General features: G+C 40.7%; 2 protein-coding genes across 2 annotated transcripts; one reads left to right on the top strand and one right to left on the bottom strand.

The window, feature by feature from the left end:
* Positions 1-1,718: 1,718 nt before the first annotated feature.
* On the bottom strand, positions 1,719-11,606 carry nt5m (5',3'-nucleotidase, mitochondrial). The gene is made up of 5 exons (XM_026177311.2): positions 10,821-11,606; positions 9,582-9,682; positions 6,927-6,987; positions 6,698-6,812; positions 1,719-4,225 (listed from the first exon to the last, which is right to left on the bottom strand). The coding sequence occupies exons 1-5, from the start codon at positions 11,091-11,093 to the stop codon at positions 4,086-4,088; spliced, it is 690 nt and encodes a 229-aa protein (XP_026033096.2). The 5' UTR covers positions 11,094-11,606; the 3' UTR covers positions 1,719-4,085.
* A 690-nt stretch (positions 11,607-12,296) lies between these two features.
* cops3 (COP9 signalosome subunit 3) lies at positions 12,297-23,284 on the top strand. Its single transcript, XM_026177310.2, has 12 exons — positions 12,297-12,566; positions 13,527-13,656; positions 14,356-14,468; positions 14,720-14,769; positions 16,918-17,010; positions 17,108-17,287; positions 17,381-17,521; positions 18,495-18,668; positions 19,359-19,445; positions 19,685-19,798; positions 19,924-20,004; positions 22,899-23,284. The coding sequence occupies exons 1-12, from the start codon at positions 12,512-12,514 to the stop codon at positions 22,950-22,952; spliced, it is 1,272 nt and encodes a 423-aa protein (XP_026033095.1). The 5' UTR covers positions 12,297-12,511; the 3' UTR covers positions 22,953-23,284.
* Positions 23,285-23,335: the final 51 nt, after the last annotated feature.

Here is a 23,335-nt window from a genome sequence, read left to right as displayed (position 1 = left end):
CACACACAAAGCATGTATGCAAAGGCTTTTTGCTGTCACACACGTTTGTTTTAACAGCAACTTGGCCATGAAGGCAATCGCATGGAACGAAAAGCACAGAAAGGTTCCTCCAGCAGCTGGGAGACAGCTGACCTACTTGACTGTAGACGGAAGTATTGACAGGAAACACAAACAGGCTGGGGTCAATAATTTTATGCTGACACTGCTATTTCCCCCCAAAAATATAGACTTGGAAAAATAACCTTTAAAGCAATCCCAGCCCTCATTTTGAGGCCCAATATAAATAATAAATCAGTTTCCTCTTAACCCATGAATAACAGAAGCAAAATTAAAAGTTAAGTTGAATAAAATAAGTTGATGCAGGAATAGAAACAACCTATATCAATAATATTATACAAGAACAGAGGACTCATGCCATCAAGCCCAGTTTTTTTTAAAGAAGTCTTTCTTCTCTTTGCTCACAAGGCTTTTACACCGTTTCTTTGTACCATTTTCTGACCAAAACACTTCTTTCTTAGCTTGATTTTCTTACTCAAGTGTCTTTTTCGTTTCCGTTGATCTCACATCAATCAGAGAAGATACGTTTTGAAAGCAGGCAATGTTTATTGAGGACCACAATGAGTACAATTCTGACATAAAAGCTGCTTTTGTTGATAATCTTCTTCTAACCGTGACGTTTTGTGGAAAAGCCAGCTGCTCATGACGCTTATGTCATCTGCTGACCCTAATGTGCTCCATTCGCTGTGGATTTATTGGAAGAACATGAAAAATCATAATGAGAAATCTGATATAAAGTATGCACTGAACAGAGACGGTGAGGCAGCCACTTTTTCAGAATCCTTTACTGATGATTTGAGCATGATGCATGAAAACAAAAACCATTGCAAATTATGCTCTTGAGCAGCAACGCTCGCCCAAGCTCCCTTCTAGTCTGCACACTGGCTTCAGGGCAATAGATTTACATAACCTGTTCACATCTAAATCTGTGAACAGAATGTCATTACACATGCTTTCTTTAGTGAAATGTGATCCCAACATCTGAGATACCAACAGAGATGTCCAAAGCTCTTCCTGTTAAAAGAGAGTTCTTCCTTTCCACTGTCACCAAGTGCTCACTCATGTGAGATCATCTTATTGTGGGTGTTTTCTCTCTAATTTTGAAGAGTCTTTACCTTTCAATATAAAGTGAGGCGACTGAATTGGTGCTATGTGAACAAAAGTTAAATGAATTGTTGGGCTTCGTAGCAGTGAGTTTAATCAAATTAACAGCTGTCTGTGTAGGTTCTTTGTCATCCAGGTCATGACAGTCTGGGCAAGAACTGCAGAAACCTCTTAGATGCAACAGTAACATCTTCAAAAATGTAAAGAAGTCCAGCTGCCTTCTTTTTGAGCTCAAGAAAATTAAACGCTTCCAGCTGTACAAATCATTTCATCAGCTTCTTGAGGTTTTTTCCTCAACTGATATGATCAGTGCAGAGAGCAACTACAACAAAGACCACAAAGAGGAGCGTTCTTCATGTTTAGTTAAACCTCCCCCCAAAAGTGCCAGAATGTCAAACCACGAGTGTGGGCATGTTTCCAGACTTTGGCAGGAAGTTATCTATGATTTCATGTGACTAAGCAGCATGCATTCTAATGAAAAAAAATATAAAAACAACCAAAGCCAATGAAACTTTTAATGGCACTGTTAAATGAAAGAAGATGTCCAAGTCATCAAGTTATTGTTTTTTTGCATGGGTTTTAATAGAGGTGGATCTAAACATTTCACTGGCAGAAACAAACATTTGCATTTGGATTGAACTGACATTTGAATATGTATAAGCTAGTCACAAAAAAACAAGCACTCAGCATTACATACATCTTTCATTACACATAATTAGCATCTACTGCGTAGTTCCCTGAAAAATATACCAGAAATTAAAAAGCATTTTATCCCAGCATCTACATATCGTCTGTGTATCCTAAAGGGGACCTATTACTGCTTTGCTAGCTACAGGTGCTGTTACTCTGATGGGTGTTCATGTTAAAAGCATCAAGTTTCCAATGAGGTTAGCATCGGTGCAAGTAAGAAAAAGCGAGAATGCACTAAACACTCCATTTCAGGTACTTTTTTCCCAACTCTTTGCTCTGTATGATGTCAGAGAGTGCAAATATTGCAGGCACACAGGAAATTGGCACGTTTCCCTCAGAGAACGTATGAAATTAGGTGCCGCACCAAGGTTAGGTATTTTTAACTGTGAATCATATTCAGACATACTCTAGTAGAGTTGGTGAATAAAACTGTAAACGAGTATACAAAGGTCCCCTTTAAATGAGTGAAGCAGGACAGTGACACTGAGAAAGTGGTGATTTTATACATTTTATAAATGCTAAAAAATATAATAAAAATATAGTTTCTAAAAATTAATACAAGTTAAGTTTTCAAGTAATTAATGACAAGCTGAAATAAAAACTTTATTTTTGGATTATTAAAACATTTTCTACAACTTAAATCTTGCGCGACATGCTTCTGAAAACAAGCTCTAAAACAGGGGTGTCCAACGCCAGTCCTCAAAAGGTACTGTCCTGCAGCTTTTAGATGCATCCTTGTTCTGACACACCTGAATCAAATGAATGGCTTGTTATCAGGCCTTTGCCAAACTTGATAGTGTGCTGAAGAGGTAATCCAGTCATTTGATTCAGCTGTCTTTGAGTAGGGTTGCATGTAAAAGCTGCAGGACAGTAGCTCTGAAGGACTGGAGTTGGACACCCCGGCTCTAAAAATATGAACAGAATGGTGACATACCACTTATAAAACATAGTGATTACTGTTGCCGCTCCTATAGATTTCCACTTTTCCTTATTCTGCATTCTGTCATATCCATGCTGTTGCAATTGTGGATATTTATATTAAACATGGGCAAAGTTTCAAATAATGAGGCCAATGTGTGCACAAATAGCCCCTACAGAATTCTCCATACACCTGATGCAAACTCCTGTTTGTGAGGGATAGCCAATCAGAACAAAGTTAGCTTTGGGAGGGAAGGGGGGGGTATGGCTTGTCTATGACCAACGTTGAACTTGCGAGGTGGCAGAAGGGTCCAATGTAAACGAAATAATGATTATTATGAACTGAATCATGCAAAGCTACCCTACCACAATTTTGAATAACATATGGACTTGTCAGTGATATATTAATATTGAATAATGGTTCATTATTAACCAACACTGAACCAATGTTACTCAGTCTTCAGTGCTTACAACAATCTACACTAGCAATGTTTGGCAAGATGCACGTGTGCAGCTACTTTTCTCATTTGTGTATCAGTGAAATATTGAACAATTACATATTGTAAAAAAAGAGCACCCATGTAGGCTTTTAAGCTTTTTAAAAACCAGAGTGGATTTCACAGTACTTTTGCATTTACATAACAGTGACATGGCACATACCTACACAATACATGCAAAATAATGACAACCTAATAGAACAGTAATTTTGACTCCAAGTCACTGTCCTGTGTTTCTGTGTTCGCCAGTGCCCACGACTCAGGGTGTATTTTTGAGCTTTTTTGGGTGCAGCGGAGTGCCCTGTTGTGAATCACATCACACTGACTCACGAGTGCAACACGGTGCAGTTAAATATTGATAAGCCTTTTGCGATGAAGGCCACAGATAGACCACGCAGTGGCTCAGAAATCCATTTTGTCTGAATCTGAGAAACATCCAGAATGCAAACTGAGTCCATAACCGCCGAGGTCACTCAACACAATCTGTCCTTTCCACTTACCATGTATCGTTTTATGAACTCCTTTTGTTGTTCTCATTCAGTGAGATTGTTCAAAATCTGGTCGCCAACACAAATTCATACAAAGTGTCAGAGTGCCCCCTTGTGGTCGAGCAAGTGAACATCCTCTTCCAACAGACTGGATCAACAGTCTTCTTGTACAGCACTTCCATTCAACCTGAAACGTAAACTGCTCATCCCGCTTAAGCCGCCACACCCTACTTAGTGGAGAACAAGGATGCCAAGGCAACAGCAGCGAACCCCAGAACTTCCACTAACCCTGATGCCAGGCTGCTGTGGGGCTGAGCCGTGCAGGAGCTCCTCACTGCCTTTTGCTGTCCAGGATGGCCCTCCAATCATCTGACCATGACAGGAGTCTTCTCTGGGGGAGGCTGAGGGGCAGGTGCTTGTTGTGGCAGGCAGTGAACAGGATGTGCTCCCACGGTGGATTTGGCTCCACACCTGTCCAAGTCACAGAAATATAAACATTATTTAAGTAGCAGCTCCCTGTATTTAAGTGTGTGAAGGATATAAATTGTCCTGACAGACCATAGGAACACTGCAGCAGCTGCCTCATGAGGCAATCAAAGCACTGAAAATGGATGCAAATAATTATAACACCCACACCAAGTTTCACAAACATTATTATGCAAAAGTCCTCTTTGAAGATTTTGCTTTGTTCTTCATTTGTTCTTGTTCTTTCAGTGATTTAAAAATAATAGTTATCATCCCTGATCTGCTCAGATCAGTGAACTACTGTACTTTCCTACTGAATTAACTGCGGCAGCAATAATTTACACGACTCAAGCCGACTAACTTTGAGATCTACTCATAAGTTAAATACTCAGCATTTCAAGATGTTTTTTTTTATTCAGGCAAATGTGCACTCACAGCCAGCATCAGACATTAGTGTGTATCTGCACATTATTACGTAAAAAAATCTTTGCACTCTGGAACTCCGTTTGAAAAAATGACTAATGTACAAATGTGTTCTTTTGATAAAAAAAAAAAGTAATGAAAAACTGACCGTCACACCAAAGCATGTGCACATTTGGAAAGCTGCAGCTGCTTTAGCATGATGGTTACAATTTGAATAAAAATGTAATCAGGTGTGAAAACATTTCATTCTAGCAATCTAATGCAATATTACTGCTGCTACCTTTAGCATGACAGGGGGCAAAGCATAAACTGTGTATAGACAATGAACAATGGCAACATAATGTTCATTCATCACTTTGTTTTGGAGTCTACATTTTATAGCACCAGTGTTGCCATGTTTTTGGCTTAGATTTAGACTCAGCTAACACTGGTTTCTTTACCAAGCTGCATCCTCCGACACCTGCTAATTTAAACACTACATCACAGACTAATAAAATGCTTGAATTTTACTAGATCTGGAATACAAACTTCTTGGATGGGCTGTTGCACACAACCATCATTATCTGTCACCTTTATGAAATATCCTCCAAAAGGCTACAGACAACTGCCTATGTTGGCCAACCAACTTGGCTTAGCCCCGGATTTTAAGTCCCAACAAAATCTAGATGGGTAAGTACAAATTTTTTCATGGTAAACTGATGAGAGAGCAGTGCGTGAGGTAAGCTGCAGGCACTGCTTTCACGGCTCGGAGATCAGTTATGATCTGCGCTTTGTGTGGAAACCCAGCTAGCATTATCAATGACCTTCAGTGGTATAGTCTCGGCTCACCTGTAAAAGTCAGCGCATGAAAACACCTGGGAAAGGATTTTAGGACTAGGAAAACAAGGAAGGACTGTCTTTTGAGGACATCAATGTTCACATTTTGGACGAAGAAAGGGTTTAAGAGAGGAATAAAGGAGGCCATCTAGACCCGCTGTAAACAGCTGTCATTGAACAGAGGCGGTGGCTTATGGCACCAGCCATCAGCCACATATGCTCCCGAGTTCTTTTCCCATGTGTTTCAACCACTCACACCTTGCCTTAGGTGACCTCAATCGCTCACATGACAGTGGGGTGGGGTAACGTCTAACAGAGGTTTCCTCTGTCATCTGTTGGCTCATATAATATCTCACATAACTAAGAGTGGGTTAACAATCCTCAAGACCACCTTTACTGGAAGAGTTCGCTACCAATTATTCTAGAACTGAAGAAGCTGCTTGGATGAGACGTGAAATGTCTTCAAAACCTAAAGAAGTCTAGTTGGCTTCTTTTCAGCTCTCAAGACTACCATTCTTTGTGTTCCCATATTCAAGTCCAGGAAGATTATCCTGGATCCAAATCCACCATCACTCATGCTTGCGTGGATTCTCTACAGGTACTTCAGCTTCAGACTAATTGGGGATTCTTAGTTGCCCATAGGTATGAATGTGAGTACAAATGGTTGTCTCTCTATGTTAGCCCTGAATCGGACTGGCGACCTGTCCAGTGCGTACTGTGTTTCTTTTCCTATGGCAGCAGGGAAAGACTTCCCTGAGACCTTGAACTGGACAAGTGGAGGAAGATGGATGGATGGATCAAATAACACTCCTTAACCTTGTTGTTTAGCATCTTGTTGTATCCTATTGTGCTGCTGATCTTCTCATAGGTCATTTAGGTGCTTTTTCAGTGGGCATTAGTGCGTTTTCCCCTCATTATTTGTTAGCATCTATCTTTATTTTTATGAACGACAACATGGCCTTGACTACCCAGAATGCACTGCGATTGCAGCGCTCTACTGAAATTTGCAAAATGAAATGAAGCAAGCTAAAAATAAGTAGTTTGAATGCTTTTTGTTTAGCTAAACTTATTGTTCAAAAATGTTGTTTTTATTTCATGAAAGCCATAGAGGCTAAACCGGAGCAGATCGCTTCACAGACCAAAAATAACCTAAAAAGATTGTTAGAGCATTAATATTAAAATAAAAGAATCATGATAAACACAAAAGTGCACCCACACAAAGTTCCACGGAGGCCTCACCTAGAATGTCGGGTTTGTCGTCTATCAGGAGGTCGCCGGTGATTAACGTCTTGTCTCGGGTTAGAATGACTTGTTCCAGGAAGTCACGGCCCAGATGCTTCTCCACCCAGGCATACTAGACAAAAACACACACACACACAGCAGATGAGATCTCATCAGCAAAGAGTGGAACACATTAATCATTTCCACAGAGAAATGGATATTTGTTATTGATTTGCAGTAGGCCTACCTTCTCATGTGGGCAGTGTTTGTAATGTTTTATAGGGCTGGTGCAAATAAAGACATCTGTGCTGCAGAAACAAAGGGAAACAAACAGACCAGAGTGGAAAAGTTACAAACACACAGTATTATGTTTACCTTCCAGCTGCTTAGGCCTGAACTTTTATGACAGGAATTCATGTGGGGAAGGTTCCCAGTAAACATGAAATCATGTGTATGGTGCATTACCCTGATGGGAGAACGTGCACATTCAGGCACTGGTGGCTAAAGAAAGCCATTCATTTTTAGCAGCAGAAGAAATGTAAGCGAAGTTCATAACTTTTGGTATTTTTAGATGTTATTCACGTGCATTCTCCTCTGAGAATAATCCCAGAAAAAAAAAAAAAAGTAGTCACAGTCTGTGTCACGCTGATTCAGATCACACTTATTAAAATATCATCAAAAACTACACGCGACCGTCCCCGAGTAAGACTTGGGGTGATGTGTTTTAAATCATTTATTAGAAAAAGGGGAAAAAAAATACTGAAAATATCACAGCATGGGGCCATCTGAGTCGTGAGGCTGAGTGAACGGGAGAACAGCGTGGTGCTGGCGCGCACAAAGACAGGCTGTGTGGTGACACAACATGGAGGCCAGGTGTCTGTAATTGTCCCTATGGCCTGCTGCTGTCACTGACTGCAGAGCACAAATAGATCATACAGAGAAGACAGACAAACAGACCATCACATTCACTACTGATGCCAGGCCTAGGAGGCTGTACGGCAGCCTCGACGCTTGATGCCTTCAGGCACAGCCCTGAGTGGCAAGTTGTCTCTGTTTTGGCAGCGTTGAGGACCCAAAACACAATCACTGTTTTAATGTGTGTAAAAAATATATAAAATGTGCTCCAAACATAAATATCAAATTTACGTGTATGTTATAGAATCTAGTCTTGCTGGCTTTTGTGAGTGACTGGAATGAGCAACAGGGGCTTTCTGACTTGATTCATTTGGTCAGGTTCAGACAAAACAGAAAAAACCTCCATCAAAAGGAGGCGTTCACAATCTGTCTCAAAAATCACAGACAGAATAAAAGATGGATGTACAGTATTGTGCAAAAGTCTTGAGCCAATCCTAATTTGTATTTGGTTCCGTGGAAGCTAAAAAAAAGTGCAGTAAAGTCAGTTCAATCTTAGAAAAATGTCAAAGATTGCTCAGCTTAACAAGCATAAAACATTATTTTTTGTCACCAAAAGGTGATTGACAAAGAGCTATTAGCCAAAAACTTGCCTTATTTCAGCATGGTGTGGAGTGTGTTCTTAAGAATTTGAGGAAATTGAACAGGTGAATGAAAAAAGAAGAACAGGAGATGAACAGTATCTGAAAATCATATCTTTAAGAACTAGGGAAAAAAAGAATCAAGCAAAGAGCTGAAAACAGATCAGAGAGACGTATCTTGAGTTGATCTACTGTTCGATAAAGCCTTGTCAGAAATTGTGTCAGTGGAAGGATGACTGTCAAGAACCTGTGCTTAAGAAAGGGAAACAGAGAGAAAAGGCTGACGTATCCCAAACTACATAAGAAGTAGACTGAAAATCAGTGGCGACAGGTCTGATGGAGTGATGAATCCAAATTTCTTTTTTTTTTGTTCAGATCGTCAGTCTCTACAGCTGCCTATAAAACATGGTGGAGGCTCTGTCATGGTTTGGGGCTCTATTTTAACCAGTAAAGTTGGGGATGTTGTCAAAATTGGTGGAATTATGAACACAAAAAGCACACAACACTGGCTGTATTGAAGAACAAAGGCGGTCATACCAAATATTGACTTTCAAGCTCATTATATACTGTATACTGTTATATACTGTGATTCTTCCCTCAGCTCTCTTTAAGCGTTCCCTGTCTAACCCAACCTGTGGCATCCTTTTCTGTCACACCAACCCTCTACATGTCCTCCTTCACTACATTGATAAATCTTCTGTGTGTGTTCCCCTTTTCCTTCTGCCCAGTAGCTCAATTTTCACCGTTCTTTTGTTGCGGCACCCATTTCCCATTTTCATAGGAGAGTGTGAAGAAATGGTGGCGCATGGCTTTTACATAACACTGTCGCTTCTGGGCCTAAAAAGGACGCCAATGCCAAGTGTCTTAAACATGCTTTCTTTTTAATGACCATCAGGGGGGGATAGGTGCAGGTGTAAAGAAAACCTGGTCTTATAAAAGTCTATGGGAAAACAGCCCTCTGACCTGTCCCAGGTAAACACTTTGCTGATGTGTTTAGGAGCACAGTCACTCATTTCAGGCTTCCTGCCTCCCAGCTTTTCTTGTAAACTGGGCTGAGCAGGCCATTGCTGCTTTGCAGGGCTTTTGTATGAAAACAGAGCCTTAAAATGCAGCCAGCTAAATGTAGAGACTGTGGAGGAAGTCAGATAAAGTGAACTAAACAGGGTGAAACTGTGTGGAAAATGATAAACAAACCACAGAGCCTGGCATTATTTTGCAAAGTTAAATACATATTAACTCAGAACACCATTTCCCCCACCTCCCTTCTGATCAAAGTGCTACATGCAAATATCTAATCATGCACATTCTTCTCCCATTATGGTGATTTAAGCCACTTGTGATACAACAAGAACTCCTCTCAGTCTCTTTTGTGTATGTGAGATAAATGCACTGCAACTTCCAAGACCTACTCATTCATCTCGGCCATCTCCTTGACCGCCTCCACTCCTCCTGGTAGCGGGTCCAAGTCTATGAAGAAACCTTTGGACTCCCAGATGCTGATAGCTTTTTCCTGGAGTTTAAAAAAAGGAAACAAAACACATGCATACAGCTTATCTGCAACCGTGTAAGTTAATCAGGTGCATGTACAGTATGTGTATCCACGTGAGTGTTCATGAGCCCTGAAGAAGTAAAGTCCAAAAGGCCAACTTCTGTGGACATGATTACAAGGTAGCACTTTGCTTCTTGCTTGGAGTAGGTGAATTAAGACACTGAAGGAAACACATAATCAAATGGAGTAGTGAGTGAACTGCTCAACACTTCACATTAAAGTGAACCACAAGGAAATCGAGGTTGAGTCATTCATCCACACAAACCAATTCAAGAATGCGCATCCATGGCTGTGTCTACACATGAAGCGGGGGTGACACCAGCCCCTTAAAAGTCCCCCAATCCTAATTAATGCTACTGAGCTAGAGCGCTGTTAATCTCACAATCCCCAGAGCCATGGGATGAGAGCAAGGATAATGCCTGATTTAGACTTCTGCGGGAAATCTACACTGTAACTGTAAACTCCTATGCCATAACCTTCCATGCCATATAGTCTGACCCGACATGTAGTTACATTTCTCGGGTTACGTGGAAGGTTGTGGAGTACGATTAAACTATTTATTGTTTCTTTTTAACCAGAAACATTTAAAGGTATTTGCAGTTCCAGTTATACTATGATGTAGATTTGCCGCAGAAGTCTAAATCATGCACGAGACCAGTAGTAGACTGCAATGTAGTACATGTGATTATTCTGCTTCCACTGTAAAAATTCCAGCATTTAATGTCCATTCATATTATGCTACTTTCTTCTAATTTTCACTGTATTCTGGATGAAAATATTGCAATGCAATAGTCCAATACTTACTAAGAAGATTAGAAGGTACTGAAAAAGTGGGGCCATCTTTTGTTTTTTGTTTTTCAGAATTCTGACAAAAAAATCCATTTTTCCCAGTGGCCATAATCCTCTTCCATAAATACTCCTGTACCACCCTATTGAAAAGGTCCCAGTCCAGAGCAGTCAGAAACTTGACTGTTAACCATATGTAAATGAGACAGACAATCTTTTGAATTAAAACTTGTAAAAAATAAAAATAAAAAACCCAAATCGAGAAAGCCTAAGTTGAATTTCAGCCACTATATTTAGTGCTGCTGTCACTCACACAAAGGTCACTCCTCAGCTGCCCGTACTGCGTTGACACCCAAAACCCTCTCCTGTCCTCCAGGGTGATGTAGGGCTCCGTCGGGTACCTGGCCCGATACTTCTTCAGGAAACCCCCCTCGAAGTCCGCCAGGACTCCGTCCATGTCCACCAGGACCCGCAGTCTCTTCCCGGAACGAGAGATGAACGACATGTTTGCGCAAATCCTCTTAATGGGATCTCGGAGCAAGGTTTTCCCTCTTCCTAGTAGGCGTGTTGCACTAAGCAGCAACATTTTTCACGCCCTCGGTCTCTGCCCTCTCCAAACAGTCAGCAGAAACAGCTTGTAAAGTCGGCATGGGACTTACACAAACAAAAATAATTCCAGACACTGGAGCTAAACCCCTTTCAGTACTCGTTTTAGACACTGTTATTCGCCCCTTGTGAATTTTTGTCCAACTTTTCACATTCTGAGCGGCAGTTGAGCTAACAGACGCTGGCTAGCTGACAGGCTAGCACCACAGCAGCCGCAGCGGGCAGTTCAACTGTGACCTGCCTGTGGCGGTCACAGTTGCCGGGAGCTCTTTGTATCGTTTGTCAGTGTGTATTAGCCGGCCGGCATCCAAGGCATGCCTTTCTAAAATTCCACAGCATATGAGATAAACAACATATGCTGTTAGAGCTGTCTGAGGTGAAACGAGAAGTAAACAACTGGAGCTGCTGCACCAAAGGGAGAAGCGCTCAGCTGTAAGAACAAACTGTACTACGAGCCCGTGCGCAACAAAGATCTCACATGACCAAGATGGTTCACTCCTCGCTGTTTTCAGGAGCCATGTACAGTGAAAAATATAAAATTTTACAACAATACGAAGGTTTTACCACAACAATAATCATACACGCAACGTGTGTGATTATTTATTGGCTAAAGAACTGTCGTTAGTTAGGTTCATTGCAATTTATGCACAGTCATCTCTTTATGCCCAAATGTGACAGCTTATTCTGAATGATGGATAGGTAAAGGGGCAAAACATTTAGCATCAGACAGGGGAGCTTCCAGAGATCCATCACTTGTGCATGAAATACGTGTGTGTGTGTGTGTGTGAGAGAGAGAGAGAAGATGCTGGAGGCAGACCATCTAAGTCTAAGTCTAAGACCAAAACTTAACTTTAATTTAAATTTATTCAATTTTAAACAAAAACTTGATTCAAATCATATATACATTCAATCATATTTATCAATGTATCAATGTCATCATATTTTCGTTTCCCCAAAGGAGCAGCACTATAGTAGTCCTGTAAAAGTAGTTAGACAAGAGGTCTCACCATAAAACATCTACGTTAACCCCGGTATGTACGTCACTTCCTTTATTTCCGAGTCCTCAAAGAGAGAAGTTGAAGTCCATTTTTAAATAAACACACACTCGCGCAATATATATCTATATATAGATATATATAGATATATATCTATATATAGATAGATAGATATATAAAAGCAAGTGTGTTTCAATACTACCAGCAAATCTGGTAGCTGGCCCTTTAAGAATTCAACGGTCGGTTCTCTAAACCTCCTTGCGGTCTGTTCTGTTCTTACGATCTCGCGATAGCCTCACCTCAGTGGCGGCTGTGTGGCCCCCTGTCTTAGTCCGGACGGAGTTGTTTCTGACGTTTGAATGAAATACAGTGCAAATTACCTCCACGTTGGACCCAGGAAATAATGGCTTCAGCCTTGGAGCAGTTTGTGAACAATGTGCGGCAGCTTTCCGCTCAAGGTAGGGTTGATAAACTCATTAGAGTCTGAAGTATTAGCTAGTTAGCTAGCATATGCTATCCAATGCCTTGCCGATAGCTAGGCAGTCAAACTGGTCAGAGGCTTCTTTTTGCTTTATCATGTAAACACATCGCTAAAACGACCTTATGTCGCTGTAGTTCCTATGTAAACTACCACGAGAAGATGCGGTATTACACAAGGACCCGAAGGATAACTGCATAACGTGCATGTCATCAAACTAGATGTGAAAATTATACTTTTTGTTTTTGATCTAGAAAATAATTTCTGGGGACTGCCTACCGGTAGTCCCGCCCTAGCCTCATATAATTGGCTAGCGGACTGAATTGGCAAATATTATTGGCTCGAAGTCATCTGTCAATCCTGCTCGCATTACCTCTGTTGCAAGGCCTTGACAGGACACTTGGCCAGCCGATTTCAATTGAAATGCCCATCCGCAGCGCGGCGGTTATACACAGTTTTATGAGTCCGTGTGTCCTCTAGGTTTATAAAGAATAGCCTCTTTGGATTCGTAAACAAGAAAATTCCTATTTTATCCATAATTTGACCAATTAAACAACAAAGAAAATGTATCACTGTGCATTATTTCTCCTATCAACATACAACAACTTTACTGATAATAGTTGTAGTGGGGTTGTGGTCATACTGATTGTGTCTAGTCTTTGTAGCATTTCCAGCTAAGATTTTGTCCATGTGCCCTCCTTGTGTGCTTTGCAATGTAATAACAACCTTGTGAAATAGAGACCTGATGACATTAAATCTCAGCATAACAACCTGATTTTATTCTACATCTGGTGGGCTGGTGTCAAAAATATAATCTGCACCTAGACCTGCAAAACAAGTTACCTTAAGCCTTTAGAAAGCCTTTTTAAAAGGTCGGTACAAAAAGTTAAGTGTGGTTAAATTTCTCAATGTTGACCTCAATTTCCCTTCATCCCTCCAGGCCAGATGACTCAGCTATGTGAGTTGATCAACAAAAGTGGGGAGCTGCTGGCCAAAAATCTGTCCCACCTGGACACGGTGCTGGGGGCCCTGGACATCCAGGAGCACTCCCTAGGTGTGCTGGCTGTGCTGTAAGTTTCCACTATAACTTTCTTCTGTCTCAGTTACCACATGACAAGAAATTTTTCTCATAAAGTTTTTTTCCCCTCTAACTGGTCTATTATTATTATCAGTATTATTAATATTAATTTTTTTTATTAGTTTACATTTTGGTGTTTCACTGCACTCTGCTTTCGTTCTGCTGTTCTTGGCCAAGATATTCTCCTAATGTTGTGTCTATTGAAGGTCACGTTGTACTTTTTGTGTTGGTTGAGGAAGAGGCGGTAGTTCTTTAGAGGAAGTCTCTTGGAAAAATGACAGAGCCAGCTCAGGATTTAGAGGAAAATGAGAGGAAAAGTTGACAGATAATAAGTTCCTGCATATAATGTTCTATTGAAAGGGAATAATCTCTCTCACTTCTTCAAATTGTTTCCTTTCTTTAAAATTTCCACACATTCTCTGCACTATAGCAAATCCTGCACAGACGTGACACTGCTAAAGGTTTTCTGTTGCCTTTACAACTGATAATAAATAACACAGAAATGAAAGCTATTATTTCCTGTTTACAAAATCAATCTCGCTTCTGCTTACCCAACATTGCGTCTGATCGATACATTTCCCTCCTTACTCAAAACTCAGCCCTTTAGCTCTAAATGATTTTTAAAAATTGGCAAACTAATGCTAAGTTTTGGCTAACCCCCCTTCCTTCCTTCCTTCTGCTTTTGCTCAAGATTTGTGAAGTTCTCCATGCCAAACATCCCTGACTTTGAGACGCTCTTCTCCCAAGTCCAGCTCTTCATCAGTACATGCAATGGGGAGCACATTAGATATGCAACAGACACTTGTAAGTCTCATTGTTCAGTGAACTTGTTTTGTGTCAAGTTTTTTTTTTTCAATTTGTTTTTGTGATTGTTAAGACAGAAGCATTTCGTGTATGCGTTTCTAGCTGAGCTGTCATGAATCGCTACTTGTGTTCATATATTTTACACAAGGTTATATAAATTTTGTTGGTATCAGTCACAGCTGTTATGTGGATTTGTGGGATCTGGCAGAATCCACGTGGTTAATCATAACTCCTCTGTTTTCCTGCCACAGTTGCTGGTCTCTGCCACCAGTTGACAAACGCACTTGTAGAGCGGAAACAGGTAAGAATGTCTCTTTCTATCATTCTGAGCCTAATCCAACTAAGGCTACGTTCACACTGCAGGTCTTAATGCTCTATTCCGATTTTTTGATCAAATCCGTTTTTTTGGGTTTTTTTGCCTGCTTGTTCACACTACAAATAAAATGTGACAGCCAACGTGCTCTAGTGTGAACCCTCAAAGCGGCCCGCATGCGCAAAAGAAGACCTCACACACAACGCGCTCTGTTTAGACCCAGACCACACAGTATTGTTTGACTGATGGCCTTAATATAAAGACTTTATTCGGACTTTACGTTTCCCAATTTTTTTTAAGTTATAAAGTTATTTACATATGGCCTAATAATGATCCTTATTGCTGTTTTAGAAAGGAGCGGTGCTTCAAAGGATAGTTGCAGATTTCTGTCAGAATCTGCAGATTATACAGTACAAATAAAATATTCACGTTTCTCCAACGTTGTCTTCCCAACAGTTTCACTAACATCTACACTGGATGGCCAGGAAGCGTCCACGATGTCTTCTTGGGCGCTTCTCCGGCGCTGATAATAGGCGTCTGTCTTGTGTCAGTGATGTAAAAGACGGATTTAATGTGACATGACCGTTCAAACAGCAGTCGCTTTCTAAAACATCAGATATATATCGGATTCAGTACCACATACGAAAGTGACTCAGGTCAGGTTTGAAAATATCGGATTTGTGCTGTTCACACTGTCATACCATGATCGGAAATGGGTCGCATAGGGTAAAAAAAAAAGGTTGGATTTGATGCGCTTTTGCCTGCAGTGTGAACGTAGCCTAAATAGTGATGTCGTTTAGGCTTGACAAAAGTAGGGCTATGTTGTAAAAGTGAATGCTTAACAAAAAAAAAGAACACAATTGCATTTTTAAATTTTATTTTTTGTAAGAGAACTGTTAAGATTTGTTCATGATACATCTCCCTAGAAGAAAATGCCTTCTGCATTCTCTGTCCCTCTGTAGATTATGCAGTATGTAATCCTGTTGCACTTGTGCCAAGCAGTTTGTTTTCATTCAGCCCGTGCAGTCTTTAATATCAGCGGAAAGAACAAAAAGCAGGCAGGCTTTCTGTATTTCCTGGTGCTTCTGTAATTCTTGGTTTTACACTTCATGAGTCTGACTAGTTTTTGGCTTCAGAACTTTTGTCTTCTGCCAGAGGCCACATGTTTTTAAACAGTGTGTATTTATCTGCAGGCTGCTGATTTAGTGACATCCACACAATTGTATCTCTTGAAGCTAAAGGGGTTAGGGCCTTTCCTGTCAGCAGTTCATTTGATATCACTCACCCTACGCGCCACCATTGCCATACCCTCGTCAGCATTTCCTACTGAATTAGATTGTGTTTGTGGGATCGGGTGCTTTCTTAAGGAGTTGGTATAAGAGTAATCCTTTCTAGTTGTTTATCATTGCTCGGATGGGCGTGAAGTGAATGCAATAACAGTAGTCCTTGTTGTGGTTCTTAGCTTCAATGAACAAGCAACCTGTTGCTGGTGCTAGCTATAACCTACAAGAATTACCACCAGCAGCTACAGTTCATGAGGGTGGATGAGAGACTCTGGAGAGTAATATTAAGGACTGCCACAACAGTAAGCCAGGTTGCAGCCACTGAACACTCAAAATAATGGCGAGGAGACTGCCAGCAGACAAATGTATACTTGGGTGTTGATATATCTGGATGGCCAAATCAAGTCTGTGCGTGGGGAAACACTGCAAGTGTATTTATCCGCGCTCTCACAAGCAGCAGGAGAGTCACATGACCCTGCTGTCTAATACAGCACCCAACCCCCCAACCCCTAAACTTCCTTCCACCTGAATGATCATGTTAGTGTTTATCTCCTAAATGCTGTGTGGCCTACATAGTGTGTGTGTTGCATTTACCTTGCAGCTAAAACCAATTTCCCCCCTTTGGTCAGAATGAAATGAGTCAGTCACAATCATTTTTCATCACAGGGCTCACATGAGTCATTTCATCACTAAGACAGCACTGAGTTTCAGCACCACAGTGGAGCATGTTTTCCTTTCCCTTCTTGATCTAAATATTTTAGCGTGTTCTTCAGGCCCTGACTGTTTCCAGCACATTTGGGTGTCTCAGGACGACTTTCAGCTTAGTAACTCACAATTTCTCCTCTTCTGACAGCCATTGAGGGGTGTCGTGGTCCTAAAACAGGCAATAGACAAAATGCAGATGAACACAAACCAACTTACCTCAGTTCACGCAGACCTGTGTCAGGTAAGTTCTTAGCATCATCCCAGTTGTAATCCCAGCACATCTCCTTTTCCATATGCAGTCTAAGCCACTTGTTCACCTCTTATATGTTCTTCTGCAGCTGTGTTTGTTAGCAAAGTGCTTCAAGCCAGCCCTGCCCTTTTTGGAGGTGGACATGATGGACATCTGCAAGGAGAACGGAGCCTACGACGCAAAGCACTTTTTATGTTACTACTACTATGGTGGCATGATCTACACGGGCCTCAAAAATTTTGAAAGAGCACTGTATTTTTATGAACAGGTACTGTCTTTACAGTCTTTTTGTTGCCTCCTGAATTTAAACGTTCTTTGCGGCATCACTGCACATGCTTTTGTTTTTAATTTTCTGTGACAGGCAATAACCACTCCAGCCATGGCAGTGAGCCACATCATGTTGGAAGCCTATAAAAAATACATCCTGGTGTCACTTATTCTCCACGGCAAAGTGCAGCAGTTGCCCAAATACACTTCACAAATAGTAGGGAGGTTCATCAAGGTAAGGATGCATGACGTGTGGGTGATATTTTTTTCTTTTTAGAGGTGTAGCCAAGAAGTGTCATTTTCTAAAATCACCAAAAAGTAGTGATAATAATAGTGTATTGATGCTCAGTAATGTATAGATTAACATTTAGGTTCATGCATGAAGAATCAGTGATACAGATCGACAGACTGGCTGTTAAAATGTTGTTTTTTTGCCTGCTAGGCTGAGTCTCAGTGGGAGGGTGAGCCATTCATTCTGTTAGCTAGAATGTGGAAAAGTTATTAAGCTGAATTTGATGAAACGTTATAGAAAAGTGGAGCTCGGGCAAAGGAAGAACTCACCAACATTTGTCTTTAAAGTTAAGATAAGAGCATCAGCATTGGTGTAGGCATCAGGGGTAGGATGTGAATGCACTTCAATTATTGGTTTACACTAATTGGAAAGTAAACACCTCTGAGCACCTAAAAGACTCAAAGATGAATCGTTACTTGGACAGAGTCAAAAGCACTGATTTCAATCAGATTTGATAAAAATACCATCACACACGAGGTGAACACAAAGGCTCACCTGTCATTTTGCCTTTTATGTATCAGACAGCTGCTCACACAGAAAGTTTTTTTTTTCCTTCTTCTCCCACACTGTGCAGCGCTGCTTTGTAGCCTCACGGCTCACTCACTTAACTGAACGCAGCAGAACAGAGTCTGTAAAAGCAAGCAGATCAAGATGTCAGTGTCACGCAGTAGCAATTTTCTTTATTTTCTTTATTTTTTTGTAAATCAAAAATTCACTGTGGGCTTTGAAAAGCAGCAAAATCTGCTCACAAAGTTTCTAAGTTTCAACAACAACTAATATTTGGAACAGTTGAATATTTATGTGCAGCTGTAGTGTGAGCCCATCAGGAAAAGCCACTTATTTATTTTGCTGCTACTGAGCTATCCGTCCATAATTGCGTTTGCTTTTTTCCTTTTTTTTCTTTTTTGTGCCTCAGCCCTTGAGTAACGCATACCACGAGTTGGCTCAGGTTTACACCACCAACAACCCGGCCGAGCTGCGCAGCCTGGTCAACAAACACAGCGAGACCTTCACACGAGACAACAACACAGGCCTGGTCAAACAGTGCCTCTCCTCTCTCTACAAGAAGAATATCCAGAGGCTAACAAAGGTGAGCTGTGTGTGTGTGTTTTCTATGTGATGTGTGATATTAACACACTCCCGATGCCTTCAAGAGATAAGCTTCACTGGGTAGCTTGTGCGACTTTACTTTAGGAAATATTCTGTTGTAAGAAGAGAGACATCAAGAACGTAGAAATGTCTCTGTCGTCTCAAATCATCTGTGGCGCAGTTCATTAGAGGTCACGATAATCAAAATGAAAGGAAACACAGCCAAAACATGGGTGTGCCAAGACAGATGCTGACATCTGATAACTGGCTGTTGGCCCATCTTTGCTAAAACGACTAACAACAATGACTCTTGAGCTTTCAGTTTCCACCTGTTGGGTCATCTTGTTCACATTACCAAGAAGACTGAAGTTAGAGGGGCTGTGTGACCCATAAAACTTGAGTTTCACACTCCATACAGCCTATAGGTTAAATCCAGGCCCAGTGCTGTCTGGATATCACTTTAGGTTATCTTTTAGGTTCATGTTGCACATGCCAGCTCAAACAGACAGGCACAAATCCAAAGCACCAGCTAGCCAGACAATCCAGAGTACTGAGAGCTTCTTTACTGAGGTTAAAGAGACGTTCGTTGAGTTGTCAAGGGATTTATTTGAAACAAACTGGAGTTTAGATGGCGGGTTTTTGCCCATTCACTAGATCTGATATCGGTTTTTCCTCTGTGCGAACCCCACAGACCTTCCTGACACTGTCTTTGCAAGACATGGCGAGTCGAGTGCAGCTTTCAGGCCCGCAGGAAGCAGAGAAATACGTCTTACACATGGTGAGTTCTCCAGAGAGACCAAAGCACAAAAAATACAATCCAGTTGATGCTGATAGAAATCACGATATCCAACTTTACGTGTTTGTGAAATGGTTTGATATTTTTTTTAGCTATAGATGTATTACACAAGTCTTTTATCTGTTGTGTTGGACCGTTTTGGACTTGAAGGCCTTAACGACCATATAACAATAGTCTTTACACTGGATTTTCTGCATTCCCTCTTGTTTTCTTCTTTGCAGATTGAAGATGGTGAGATCTATGCTAGCATTAACCAAAAAGATGGTATGGTCTGCTTCCATGACAACCCTGAAAAATACAACAACCCAGCAATGCTCCACAAAATTGACCAAGAGGTGTGGAGGCTCAGATCTGTGTTCACTGTTCTTGTGCTTTGCATGGATTGTTTGCAGTTGCAATACACAAATCCTGCATGAATTTTTGAAAATGAGCACGTGTCTTTTTTTTCCTCTCTTTTCAGATGTTGAAATGTATACAGCTGGATGAGAAACTAAAGTCTATGGATCAGGAAATCACAGTAAACCCACAATTTGTGCAGAAGGTGAGGGGGGGCTCCAGCAGCACTGGAGTTGCTTTTTCTTATTTTGGCTTATGTGTGTATTTTTGGTAGAATGAGCCAGACTAAAGATGTTCTCCTGTCGGCGTGTATGTTGTCCAAAAAGTTCAAATTTTAAACTTTTTATTGAAGCAGAGGATAAGATGCTTAGAGGTTTAGAAACAGTGTGATCACTGTTTGTAGCACATGTGGCATGCCTGAGCAGATTGTGTTGCCAAGTCACATGGTGTCTTCAGTCACTGTTTCATGAAATCCATTGCTGGGCGTTTGATAAACACTGACTCTGTAATTCTCCCTTTTCAGTGTAACTGACATGCCGCTTGTTATGCAATATGCGATCATAAGGTTTCGCATTTCCATCCATAAAAACCAAAAACTATACCTGATTCAAATTATAGATCTCTCCCTTCAAGAACATTTCCAACTGTGCAAGTCAGAAAACAGTCCTAGCCTGGTTCTTCTTTTTCCCTTTTTAAAGATTGCCCCCTGGACGTCCTGTTTTGACCGCTTGCCCTTGTGTGTCTACATTTACACTATGGTGCTAAAACTTGCACAAATTTGCACATTGGCTTCCGTTTCAAACTAACCCAACCTTCCTTATGGAGGGTGGCGAGCCTTTGGCTGTAGACAAAAACCAAGACGCTGTTTTGGATGAAGAATCTGATCCAAGCTTATCAGGTCGGGAATGTGACCACAAGAATGCTTTCACTTTTAGTTTTTTGGGCCGTTTGTGGGGTCGTTCACCCTAAACTCAGGTGTAGGAGGCTTTCCCAGCTATAACAGCGTGAGAATTATTTTTCTTAACCAAATATTTATTAGTCCTTTATTTATCCAGGTAAAAAATCTCATTGAAATTAAAAATCTCATTTTCAAGAGAGACTTGGCATCATGGCAACAAAAGTCAAAATATACATACCACATAAGTATATAACATTTAGCAGCAGCGTACAAAGAACAATAATGTGCACGATTTCCATAGCCAGTAATAAAACGTAAAGCACAATGGTACACAGTATCCAACCTCTTTAGGTAGTGGGCAGGTGCATTCATAAAAAGCAGGTCACCATAATCCAATAAAGGTAAAAAAAGTTGCATGAATCAAGTGTTTTCTCACTTGGAGGGAGAAACAGGATTGATTTCTAAAAAAGTAACCTAGTTTTAGTTTTAACTTTGACACAAGCCTTTGAATGTGAGTTTTAAATGACAAATTCTGATCTATAATGATCCCTAGATACTTGTAAGATGTGACCATTTCAATTTCAGTTCCTTGAATTGTTTTAATCTTAGGAGACGTAGCTAACAACTCTTTGCCATTTGAGAATAACATGAACTTGGATTTCTCTGGATTTAACACCAACTTAAGTTGAGTTAAATGGGACTGAACTACATCAAAGGCAGACTGCAGAAATTGCAGGGTTTGTGCTACTGAAGGGGGTGAACAATAAATAATTGTATCATCTGCATAAAGATGAAATGCTGCATTTGACAAATTATCACAAAGGTTGTTTATGTAAAGAGAAAATAGCAATGGCCCTAATATGGAGCCCTGCGGAACTCCTTTGGATACTGGGAGAAAAGAGGAAGAAGACCCAGCAGCATGGACACACTGTTTTCTTGCTGACAAGTAATTTGAAAACCAACTTACAGCATTTACAGATAGACTAAACAATATTGGTCTATTTAATAAAATATAGCATGGTCAACTGTATCAAAAGCCTTTGACAAGTCAAGAAAAGGAGCAGCACAGTATTTTTTGCAGTCCATTGAATCAACAATGTCATTAACCACTTTAATAGCAGCAGTCAGGCTCACTTTCTATCAAATTGTGAACCATTGTGCTAATAAAACACAAATTAATTTGTCAAATCTGGCTAAAGTTAATAGCAACCTGCCTTCCTTGCAGGCCTGCGTGGTTTTATATCAGTTTAATCTTACATATGACATACAAACGCTTATTTTCTACAGAAGCTAAATGGTTTGCACAGCTGTCTTCTTGCTTATAGTTCACCTCGTTTGTTTACACTTTTCCATCATTGAGAGGCGCTGCCTGGGCTAGTCGTACATTGTGACTCATTTTGTAATTTTGGCTGTAAATTTACTAAATAATTCTCAGCTTTCAAGAACTATTTGAATTTTCTCTCTGGTCCACAATGGTTGAGAACCAACAATAATGTGAAGTGCACATGGTAACATCTGCCTGTTCAGACAGTAGTACCTGGTGAATACTTTTATGCTGCCACAATACACCAGATATTGCTGTAAAGCTCGTCTTCCCTTCCTTCCAAAACAGTATTCAATTTTGTCTCAAGAACAAACGGTGATGGAGCTATCGACATTTAAAGTTAAGTGGCTTGGATTTTCAGTGCCAACAAAGAAGGACAGCAACTTTTAAACGACCAGTCAAGTAGCTGCACACTTCCTTATTGTATATATCAGACCTTCCCAAAGTGTGGGGCCCGCCCCCTAGGGGAGGCGCGTTATGAAAAGGGGGAGAAAAAACCAAAACGCTTGGACACGGCTAGCACAGGGCCGCCACAGAAACACAAAGCAGGGAATGAAGCATAGTTGAATATGTTTCCAAACCAACTTCATTCTAAGCCGAACATTTTTCTGGTAAAACAAAGGGGGCCCAGCAAAAAATGTTTGGGAACCACTGGTATATATCAACACAAACTGGGGAAAAAGTCTAAGGAGTTAGTTCCCAGAATGGCAATACGCCCTACCATCAAGTAATATTGGGCATTGAGACCTGAACAAAACAATCACTCATTGTTGGTGGAAGTGCAGCAGAAACTGGTTTGCAGCAGTGGCTCCGCCTGATGTGTTCAGATAACAGTTTTGATGTTTTGTGTTGTTTTTGTTTTTTGTTTCCCCTTCAGAGTATGGGATCGCAGGAGGATGATGTCGGTAGCAAAACGTCTAGTTATTCCTGAGGGGCCTTGGATGGGGAGAGAACGCTGCAGCCACCCAACACGTTCTTCCCAGGATGAGTTGGATTTTTTTAAAAGAGGAAAAACAAACATTCTATCTCACATAAGGACATTGGTCAAGGAAAATCTAATTGTGTGGAATGATGATAAATTTGGTTATTCTTACTTCACAGTGTCTTAAGGATAACGTGAGATCCTTACAGAAAAAGGAGGAAAAAAAGAAAAAAAATTACAATTTTGTCAGTGTTTTATTTATCAATGTTCAGGTTGAAGCGCCACTGCTACATTAACAGAAATCACAATAATAAAAACTGGACTTATTTGTTCCAAACGTATGTGAAAAATCTCACTGTTTGTTTTGGTTCTGCTGCATGATGGCCATGACT

This window comes from Astatotilapia calliptera, chromosome 8 (genome assembly GCF_964374335.1).
Source record: "Astatotilapia calliptera chromosome 8, fAstCal68.1, whole genome shotgun sequence".
In the NCBI taxonomy this organism is placed as follows: Eukaryota; Metazoa; Chordata; class Actinopteri; order Cichliformes; family Cichlidae; genus Astatotilapia; species Astatotilapia calliptera.
This window is presented reverse-complemented; position numbering and strand designations above follow the sequence as displayed.

What these genes read in the sequence shown, in the direction of transcription:
- nt5m (XM_026177311.2), bottom strand. Translation starts at nt 11,093, where the DNA reads ATGTTGCTGCTTAGTGCAACACGCCTACTAGGAAGAGGGAAAACCTTG. An exon ending in AGCTGAGGAGTGACCTTTGT is followed by an intron (nt 9,683 to 10,820) that starts GTGAGTGACAGC and finishes TTTAAACTCCAG; the next exon opens with GAAAAAGCTATCAGCATCTG. An exon ending in CGACAAACCCGACATTCTAG is followed by an intron (nt 4,226 to 6,697) that starts GTGAGGCCTCCG and finishes TGACTTGGACAG; the next exon opens with GTGTGGAGCCAAATCCACCG.
- cops3 (XM_026177310.2), top strand. Translation starts at nt 12,512, where the DNA reads ATGGCTTCAGCCTTGGAGCAGTTTGTGAACAATGTGCGGCAGCTTTCC. An exon ending in CTAGGTGTGCTGGCTGTGCT is followed by an intron (nt 13,657 to 14,355) that starts GTAAGTTTCCAC and finishes CTTTTGCTCAAG; the next exon opens with ATTTGTGAAGTTCTCCATGC. An exon ending in AGAAATACGTCTTACACATG is followed by an intron (nt 19,446 to 19,684) that starts GTGAGTTCTCCA and finishes TCTTCTTTGCAG; the next exon opens with ATTGAAGATGGTGAGATCTA.